Here is a 10,615-nt window from a genome sequence, read left to right as displayed (position 1 = left end):
ACATCATGCTAAGGGTTGAATGAGTTCATTCTCTTAGTCCAACGGCAACGGAACTCTAGCGCACTTGCCTACTACGAAAAAACCAAGATTCAACCTATCACTTAAGAAGAATGAAAAAAGGAAAGAAAAGAAGCACAAAGTGAGATTCTTTTTAGGTTATTTGATAGGAAAGAAAGTTAAAAAAAGAAAATATATATATATATGTATATTAAATGACATAAATCTCCCAAACAAAAAAGTTTATTTTTTCTTCATTTTGATATGTTGAGCGTGTATAATAAATGACATAAATATCCGAACCTCATTTAAACAAGTAGTTAGTAAAATGAGTTAACATGGATGGAGATTTAGGTGGAGAAGATAATGGTTTAGTTGAAAGTTTCCTTTGGTGGATAAATTTTTTGCTTTGAGTGTCATGAACGAGACCTGTTGCTTTGAAAAAATGGATCAACGGGATTATACTTAGGCAAGGAAGCTTATAAAGCCCTGGCATGGCTCTAGTCAATGAACTTGTTGGCTCTTTATTTATAAGCAATTATGGAAATTATATATCCCAAAGAATGTGATTATACTCATTTGGGGGATGTCTTTTGATAGGTTACCTACAAAAAGGATAACTTTAATAAAAGGAACATATATAATCGTGCAAAATTCAGATTTGTTGTGCCCTTTTTTGTAGAGTCTGTTTGGTATCGCAGAAGAGAGCAGAAGGCGCGAGGAAGAGCGGTGAGTTGAGATGATTTTGGAAAACGTGCACGGTTTGGAAGTAACAATAAAAAAAAAAACAGCCGTGAATGAATAAAATGACTTATAGTGCTATGTGGTGTAAATGTCCTGTTTTAAAAATGTTAAAATGATTATTTATTTAACTTCAATTTTTTTTTCATTATTTTATTATTTAAATGTTTATTTTCTTTTCTTTTATTTCCTTTCAACCAAATCACCAATATTTTTCTTTTATTTCTTACTTGTTTTTCTTTTATCTTCTTCTGTCCTCACAATCAAACAACCCTTAAGGCGGAGGAAGAATCTATATCTCACATTTTGTTTTCATGTCCTTTTGCATCAAAGGGTTGGAACTTGTGCTATCAATGACTAGGAATATAAACTATCTAAAGTTTTTTTAATCTAAAATTCATTGTTTAGATATTTTATGTGAAGAATTTAAATTCTTGAAATTTTAAAACAGAATTTTAAATAACTAAAAATGTGAATTTTTTTAAATTTTCTACTAAAATATAAGAAATTAAAACTCTCTTCTTGATAGAAAAACCTTCTAAAATATTTTCCACCTGAAAGTTGTTCGAACTCACGACTCTTCTCTCACATCAATGATTCTCTTCTTCAAGAAGCATCATATGAGCTCGCGGAGTGTCGATTGGATGCAGACGTAGGGGGACATGTAAAACTGCACCCGCTAGTCATGGGAGCAGTCATCATTGTCCATCACGTAGCAGAAGTGCTTGCTGACGCGGAGGGCTTGGGTCATGCCTTGTGTCGTGACTAAATGTTGTGGTCGGATGCAGTGATATACGCCGTCGTGTCCCGATTTTCCTGCGACTCCCCATACCACTTCAATATTCTTCTCTCTAGAAACACACCAATCATATTTTTTCTTCTTTTTGCATTTATTTTCTTTCACTCACAATTTCAATTTTTTTTATCCAAACACAAAATTTTGAAAATAAAAAAATTTCAAATAAAGTATTTAAAATTCTTAAAATTTAAAATTTCTCAGAATTTTAAATTTTCTCATCCAAATACACTCTTAATGAATTTCTCTTCTAATTTAGAAGTGGCATACCAAAATTTATGGTTTATAATAAATTCCAACATGTTAATTGTTAGTGTTTGCTAACACTCTTGTTCAAAGATACAACCATACTATTTCTTCTGAATCCACTAATCAGTCCAAAACTCTGGATATTCTCTAGTCATATCCATGCATTGCAAAATCTGTAAACCCATAATTTTCCACTTATTGCACTGCAAACCAGCTTCGGTCCATATAGTATCCGGGCAAGAGAAGTGTTATTTGCACAACAATCGGACACCTTTTCCACTATCGAAGGCTAGCACCAACTAAATATGAATAAAACCCGTTTAAACAATTTTTGCAAGGCTATGTTTTATAACTTGTGCTACTGCTGATATCTAATCTTTGGTGAATGAATGCTCAGCAGATTTATTTATTTTTTGCTGAGTTTGAATGCTCAGCAGATTAGATCAACTAAATATGAATAAAACCCATTTAAACCCAAAAATGAAGTGTATGAATTTTTATTCATCAAGTTATAAAACCTTTTACACTTAATTTTTGGGTTTGCATCAACAAATTTCTAGACCTATACTCAGCTTCTGCTGAGCATTCATTCACCAAAAGATTAGATCTCATGCAGGGATGGGTTTCACCATAGAATTCATATAGTTGAAGAAATACTATGAATACCAGAACAAGTATAAAAAAAGCCAACCTGGCCTTCTTTTACAACGTCCTGTCAAGCTTTTTTACCCAAACATAAGTTCACAAGATATGAACAAACATAAAAGTGATTAGTTTGAAATTGAGGTTTCAAGTGGGAACTCTTCATAAACTATCCATTTTATATGACTCTGCACAGTTTATTTTTTAAACGCTAAAATCAACAACATTTCTAGCAGATCTTTCACAAAAATGAACAAGTATAAACCAGGAGCAAATAAAACATACATACATTTAACATGTAAACAGTTAGGAGATATAGTTAACTACATAACCACCCACTTGCCCATCATCAATCAATCCTTGCTATGCTTCAAGGTACTCTTTTAGTAAAAGAAAAATGGATCCAGGCAGCACTCTGTTCAATTGCATGCTTCACTTGCTCTAAACATCAATTCTCCAAGTCATCCGCGAATGAAACCATATTGCACTGATAAGAAAACATCACAGACCTTGTAAATTGAAACAAAATCACTCAACAATATGAATTATGACAGGAAGGCTTTTTGCCAGAGAACACAGGAAACAAAACTGCAAGACATCCTATTCTATTTAACACAAACCAATATGTAATTGCTCACATCAAGCAAGATTGCGGTTGTGATTTGTGAAAAGAAGTTGATAAACTAAGAATTGTACAGTATTCATTCTGACCATACAATATAGAATCAAACATCATGTAAAATTCAGTTGAAAGAACAATGATAAGAGTAACAAAATAACCCAGTAACAATTGAGTGTGTACGGTACAGTACAGCTCCTCTAGTTAAAGTGGCATTTGAGTGAGAACATTATCAAACTTTTTTCTATCCCGCACAATACATTTATCAGAATTGCAAAAGAAAAACAAAAAAACTAAACATACAGAAAGTATTCCAGTATCAACACATCTCTAAACAGCAGATGCAGCAACTAGCAAGTAGAGCAGCAAAGTCATTGAAGAACCTGAAATTCGGTAAAGCGAAACTATTTCATTCTTTCAAAGCTCAAATTCTTCATCCCTGAGCGCGATCTCCGCGGCCTCTTCTTCCTCCTCATCGAGCACAAAGTACTCATTCCTCTCCACAGGCCTAAACATATAAAACATGACGACATAAAACGCGAGGCTGGCGGCCTCCTCAGCTAGATTACTCACCCACTGGTACTTATAAGCGGCAATGGTCTTCAAAGCAAAGACCACAATGCGGGTGAAGTACAAGTACCCAATGACAACAATGTAGAATTGCCTGAAGAGGGTCAACTTGGCGAGGTTTCTCGCGGCCTTCCCATCGGTCTTGGAGGTTTCCCTGAGAGATCTGATGGACCAGACAATAGGGAAAATGATGGCGCAGCAGCAAATAATGTCGACGAGCAAGAAAACCTGATTCCAAGTAACCCAATCCTTGATGAAGGGCCCCGTTTCGCCGATGACGACGGAAGCCACATTAGCGAGGACTTGTAAAGGGATGACGATCATGAGGACCTTCTTTTCGCGCTCCTGGAGGAAGGGTTTGAGGAAGGACCAGCCGGTGCCGACGAGAACGATGACGGTGAAGAGGAGGACGACGCGGAAGAACTGGAAGATGTAGAAGAGGACATCCCAGCCATGGGGAGTTCCGGTGACCTTGACGTAGTGCTTGTCCTCGGCGGCGGAGAGGAGGTTGAGGGCCTTCATAAGGAGGAGCGCCGCCATGAGGAGGTGGATCCGGTGGAGGGAGAGCTTGTTGGAGTAGCAGATGTATATCCAGAGGGCGAGGAAGGCGAAGTAGGCGAAGGAGAAGAGAGAGTAGAGAGTGGGGAGTTGGGTCTGGCCGGCGGAGAGGTAATCGCGGGAGTGTTCGGAGTCGGCGTCGAGGTTGTAGAGCTCGGTGTGGACGAGCATGGAGACGGAGGTTTCGGGGGCGCAGTTGGCGAAGAAGAGGGAGTATTCGTTGGGGATTGTGACGGGGGAGGTGTGGTTGGCGGAGGCGGAGGGTGGAGGAGAGAGTTCGCGGAAGGTGAAGAGGTGCGTGGTGTAGCGGGAGTCGAGGACGCAGAAGCTAGGGTTTTGCTGGATCTCGATCAGGACTTGCAGGAGGGACTCTTCGCTCAGGAGAAAGAACCCTAATCGGGAGGGATCGGGTTGGGACCCACCTGAGGCCACCACGAAGACGGAGGAGACAGAGATCGACACGTGGCCGGTGTGGGTGAAGCCGAATTTCTCCAAGAGGATCATGGGGCGGGTGTCGGAGGTTATGGTGAGGGTTTTGATCTCTGCGGCTGAAGGGGAAATGAAGAAGAAGAGGAGGAGGAGGGTGGCGACGGCATTGGTGGAGGCGGTTATGCCCATTTCGGAGCGGTGAATTGTTGAGAATTGGAATGAACGAAGAAGGGGAAGGAGAAGATCGCTGACCTGAGGGTTCAAGCGTTCAAGTAAACAACGAGTTTTGTTGCAGTGACGATGATTTCGCGTTTCTTAAACGACGTCGTGTCTTGTAAGTCCTCGTGCTGGCCTGACGGAGTTAATGATTTTAGTTCTTCTTTCTCAATATACACGGAAAGTACTGTTGGAGGGGCCCATATTTTGCATTGGGCTATTATTATTGTGGCCCAAAGTCTTGCTCCGGCTTTATAGTCAATACTCAATAGTAGACTTGAAGTCTTGCAATTAATTTTTCTATAGTATTTTATTAATAATTTTTCTAATACTTGATGATAAAATAATGGATGATTGATCCTTTTTGGGTCTTTTTAATAAACTTATCATTGAAATGGGTCTGTTTCAAAATATATTATTGACATGGATCTTTTTTTTTTTACTAAGGAGCAGATGCACTAATAGTTTTGACATATTGTTTCATTTCCACGATTTCACGTAATTCTTTGTCAGAAAAATTTGAGAATGAGGATATTGCTTTCATGAACCAGCAGTTGCAAATTGTGTTTTCAATGTTGGGAATTTCGTTAACAAAGCTATAGTTGTTAGACACGGTATGATGACTGATAACGAACAACTGAAACGCTATGAAACAACAAAAATGGATAGTTGCTTGAGGTAGTAAGAAGAAGATACAACAGGCTAGAATTGGTGGTTTCGATATCCACTGTCACGTGTACTGTGTGTGCCCAAACAACAAGCAGAAATTGTTGATTGCATCAAGTTATAAAAATAGTTTTGGTTGCTACTAAAAACTAACGAAATTGCAAATATAATTATGGTTGCTACTAAAAATAGTGTAAGTTCTTTTTTTTGGTAATACAAGGGGCTAGAAGCCCAAACTAAAAATCACGAAAGACATTAAAAAATAATGTAACTGTACCTTAAAAAAAAGCCTCCTACAGTGAGAAAATTACAAAAGAACTATATAAATTTGTTTAATTTGAATAAAACTAACAATTCACAAAAGAAATTCATGTTTTCCCCTAAGAAAAATTAATATTTCAGAAAAATTTCAATTCAAATATTCAATAACATTTGACAGAAATGTAACAACAATTTTAAGAAGAAAAAAAACAAGTCCAACAACAAGAAAAATATAAAGAAGTAAAAGAAATTGCTTTAAGATTTAACTTTTGTGGTCTTTAAAATAGGATATCAGGCCACAATATCCCCATGAATAATAGAAATTGTTACTTCTTATGTGTGTAATTTTTTAATCTGCCATGCTAGATGATGAATCGGCATTCAACTTGACGTGATACCGTACACATGACAAGGAAAAACTGGATCCAAATAGCAATTTGAAATTGCTGCTTGAGGGTATGTCAAAGAAATTACATAATGAAAAGATAATTTTATTGTGGATTAGATTAAGATATAAAATGAAATCATGATCAGTTGTATATTTTTACATAATTGAATCTCGATTCCCTTAAATATAAAAGTTAAAAATAAAAGAGAAAAGGGGAAGTAGGATGGGGGAATTGGAGAGTGAGGAGTGAGGGAAAGGGGATGGGGAAGGGGGTGTAGGAAAGGACAAGAGGACAAAAGTGTCTTTTGCATGTTTTTAAAAGGTTAGTTGTGAGAATAGCAAAACTGAGGCAAATTTACCAAAGCGGGTTAGTTTTACAAACTAATTCCCCATCTAGATCTGTTTGCAAAGTATTTTCATGGGAGATCACTTTTTAAATGCATATCGCCATGCATGCTGGCGAAACATGCATGGGAACGATGCGTGATATCCATTTCGCCATTGACATCTACGAAATGGCTTTGGATTTCGCTAGTCAACCTGGCGACACACATGGGCAGCAGGCTAGGCCTCAGGTGGCAGAGGGTAGGCGCGATTTTCAAGTGGCAGGTGCAGGCATGTATCGCCAGCCAAGTTAGCGAAACAGGTTGCATGTGGGTGTTGCCATTCCCACTGGCGAAACACCCTATGCTGGGGCTATTTAGCGCCTCGTTTTGGTGTTGCTGGGTGCTGAAAATTCTTGTGAGCTCCCTCCCCCGCTTTGCCTCTTGTTGCTTGTTGCTTGTTTCGCCAAAGTTGATTGCGAAATCTTCAAAAATATTTTTGAGCTTCCTCCTTAGGCTGCTGGAGTTCATTCTTGTGCTGGTTAAATACTTGTACGAGTTATTTAATTTTTTTTATTATAGACATGTATATATATTTATTATGTATGATAACTGATTCATATTTGCCATGCAAGTTGTTTATGTACATGAAATAATAAAAGTTGTAATGGTTGATAATATATTTATAGAGAAAGTGTTGGTGCTACTCTTACGCGTTTTATAGTGCTGGTGCTGCTCTTACCCATTCAAAATTATTACTTCAAATAAATAATATCATGAGAGAGATTGATAAACATAGTGGAAAGGCTCAGAAATTTTATAGACTGTACTCAAAAAATTTTGAGAGCTCAAGAATTTTCAAATGCCCACGAAAGGATGGCTGCTATTTAAACGCAGTAGTTGGAAAATTTTGAAAGGAAATAAACCCTAAATTGAAAACTCAGACATTCCAAATGGATCACAAAATGAATGGGTATTTAAAGGAAGGCTATTTCGCCAATGGAATTTGCGAAATATGCATAGCCTGTTTCGCCAGAGGCTCCTGCGAAATGCATGCAAAGCCTATTCCGCTAGCCATTTCTGCAAAAAAAAACCCTAGCCTGCTCTAACCCTCTGTACCTTCTGCTCTGACCAGCCCTATGCACCTAAATCATCACTCAAAGTGGCGAAACCACTGTGCCAGCTATTTTGCCATTCGTCCTGATAGAACAAGCACCCCAGGCGTATATCGCCATTCAGCTTGGCGATATACGTCCATGTTACGTCAAAAAGTGACCTTCCAAAGAAATACTTTGCAAACAGACCCAGATGAAAAATTAGTTTGTAAAACTAATCCCCTCTGATAAATTTGCTGCAAAACTGAAGTTAAGAATAGCAACATCCTACACCTATTAGGATGGTTTATTGATCCAAGAGGGATTAAAAAAGTGAAATTTATTCATTTTATATGACCCAGAAATTTTGATTAATGACATATTATAATGTATGTATTTTTTTTTTCAAGATTAGTGAATATGAGACTAGTTTACTATCCGCAAATAATTTAAAAATGACGCAAATAAATAATAACAATTAAATTTTGGAAAGAAAAGTCACATTTTTCTAATTCGGAGTTTGAAGGTGTCATGAAGGGGTTTGGCAATTTTTGAACTCTATATAGTATATAGCACTATTTTCAATTCCATTTATAAATTAAAAAGAAAAAATTCAAGCAACTTCAATGTAATATGCGAAGGAGGCTGTACTTAATATTAATATCAAAATCAAAATCAAAAGTCAAGGTTAATTAGAAAGGAATAAAATAATATGTCTAGTTGATTCAGAAAATCATGTGGGAAATCCTTCCTTATTGGTATGAATCACACTGACTTCAAGTTATATCTAATCTTGGTTCGGACCAATACTGATACGTGACCTCCAGCTCCAAGTTCCAAGTTAGGAAGAGCTATGAGCTAGAAATGAGACTAGTCAGAGTAATATATACACACCAAGGTTAGATTAAACTAAGGCGAGCTCGGTCCAACCAACAAATGTTACAAAAAAACTAAGATCAAATAACAATAATTAGTAACCCGATAAGAGCTGAGTATATTGTTCCTCAAGGGGAGACAATTTGAGCAATAACATTATCAAACATTTTTTATTCCAGAGTATATGTCTATTTTATAACAAAAAAAGGCTACGTGTAATAATAGTCTTAAAAAAAGAAGGAACAACATAGTTGCAACCTCAAACTTAGTATACTATAACCTAGTATATAGAGAAACCCAATGGAGTGATTTTTAACACGGTGAACCAACAGTACCTGCAGTGAAATTGTTTCAAAGCTTAAGTTTAGTTCATTCATATTCCTTGACTTGTTCCTTCTCCTCAGCGGTCAAAGTCAGAGAGTATTCATCATTCTCGACAATGCAAAACACACCCACTTGTACTCATAGGCAACAGTGGTCTTGAACGCAAACATCCCAAAGCGCGTGAAAAACAACCCTCACCTTCGTTCTTGGAGGCAACAGTGGTCTCGATCAGGACTTGGAGGAGGGACTTTTCGCTCAGGATCGAGTTGGGACCCACCTGATGCCACCACGGAGCCGGAGTGGATGAAGCCGAATTTCTCCAAAGAGGATCGTGGGGCGGGTGTCGGAGGTTATGGTGAGGGTTTTGATCTCCGCTGTTGAAGAGGAGGGCGGAGACGCCGGAGGTGAAGGTGATTGTTGGAAAATGGAATGGAAAAGAAAGGATCGTTGACCTGACTCCGAGACCTGGGGATTCAAGTAAACGCGCGTTCCTCAGGGGTAAGGGTTGTTTGGCGTATGGTTGATGGCAAGTACAGTCGCAGTGTGGAACTGTGGATAATTGCGACTTTGGAAAATTTGGCGTTTCTTCTAAACGACTTCGGGAGTAGTAAGTCTTCGCGCATTGGAGGGCCCTAATCTTTGTTGCATTGGACTGTTATGGTCCAAATTCTACACTGACCCCCCAAAAAAAAAACAGCAAGCAATTCTTGCTCTGCTGATCTGATACTATTAGACTCCAAGTTTTACAAAAACACAATTTCAAGTAAATTACTATTTTAGTCCTGAAAATTGTTAGTTTTACCCATAAAATTGAGATAATTCTAAATAAGTTAATGAGTTATTCAAAATAAGTTTTTGCTTGTCATGTTTTCTATTATATATAAAAAAAAGATTTAGTTACTCATTTGCTCATTACCAAAACTTTTCCTTTTAATCATTGTACTTAAAAACATGCTCTTTTATAGCATTACACATATCATTTCTAATTCCTTTTAATTCTTGTGGTAAGGACGAAGTGAAATTGAAATAATATATACAAGATATAAAATGAATTAAAAATTATATGTGTAAGAACTAAAGAATGATATTCTTATGTATAAGGACTAAAATAAAAAAAATTTGTAATGGACTAGATAATTAAATAAACCAAATAATGATGTAAAAATATTAGTAAAAAATAAAAGTAAATATATTAATAAAGAGCAAAATTATATGTAAGATTTAATTTGAACGGACAATGAAAACTCTAATACATTTTTTTATTTTATTAAAATTATGTTATTCTTTTAATGTAATAAAATAAATTATTTATAACTAAATTTATGCATACTAATTATCTCTTGGAATATATATGTTCACATTTAAAAAATAAGTATTAATGCTAACTTAATAGTAATTATACGTTTTGTTTTGCTCTGTGTAAATAATTATTGTAGTCAAAAGCGACACAATTAAATAATTTATTTTGATAAGCAACACAAATTCAACAATATAATATCAACACAATGCAATCATATCATATATAGTATTATAATGTTTAAATTTTACAACAAAAAGTTACACTATATAGAAATAATTAACTCATCACTTAGTTTAGTTTAATATACCCAAGGGTGAAGATATGTCCTACCAATTTAGTCTCGCGTAGATGTATATATACAAGAGGCATGAAAAAAATTTAGGTAGTTTGAGCAATTATGGAAATTTTTTAGTAACTCATGTTTAAGTTTTTCAATATATAAATTTTTTTATAAAACTCAATTATGTGTCACATATAAGTATTAGCATGGAACATCCGAACATGCATGATAGTTTTGGACCAACTCATAATTTGTCTGAAAGGCAGGCATGTTAATGACAGATTTA

The 10,615-nt window shown here is 36.3% G+C and overlaps 1 protein-coding gene across 2 annotated transcripts; it reads right to left on the bottom strand.

Moving 5' to 3' along the window:
- Window positions 1-2,621: 2,621 nt before the first annotated feature.
- On the bottom strand, window positions 2,622-4,966 carry LOC100802026 (protein CANDIDATE G-PROTEIN COUPLED RECEPTOR 7). 2 transcript variants are annotated; one of them, XM_006588671.4, is made up of 2 exons: window positions 3,428-4,966; window positions 2,622-2,934 (listed from the first exon to the last, which is right to left on the bottom strand). In XM_006588671.4, exon 1 carries the CDS (start codon window positions 4,788-4,790, stop codon window positions 3,462-3,464), a length of 1,329 nt encoding a protein of 442 aa, XP_006588734.1. In that variant the 5' UTR covers window positions 4,791-4,966; the 3' UTR covers window positions 2,622-2,934; window positions 3,428-3,461. The 2 variants fall into 2 exon arrangements, with proteins under 2 accessions (XP_006588734.1, XP_003537224.1); XM_003537176.5 differs by having other exon boundaries at window positions 2,622-2,912.
- Between the last annotated feature and the right edge of the window lie 5,649 nt (window positions 4,967-10,615).

This window comes from Glycine max, chromosome 10, assembly GCF_000004515.6.
Source record: "Glycine max cultivar Williams 82 chromosome 10, Glycine_max_v4.0, whole genome shotgun sequence".
In the NCBI taxonomy this organism is placed as follows: domain Eukaryota; kingdom Viridiplantae; phylum Streptophyta; class Magnoliopsida; order Fabales; family Fabaceae; genus Glycine; species Glycine max.
This window is presented reverse-complemented; position numbering and strand designations above follow the sequence as displayed.

Excerpts from the sequence above, each read along its gene's own strand:
- LOC100802026 (XM_006588671.4), bottom strand. The coding sequence starts at position 4,790 with ATGGGCATAACCGCCTCCACCAATGCCGTCGCCACCCTCCTCCTCCTC.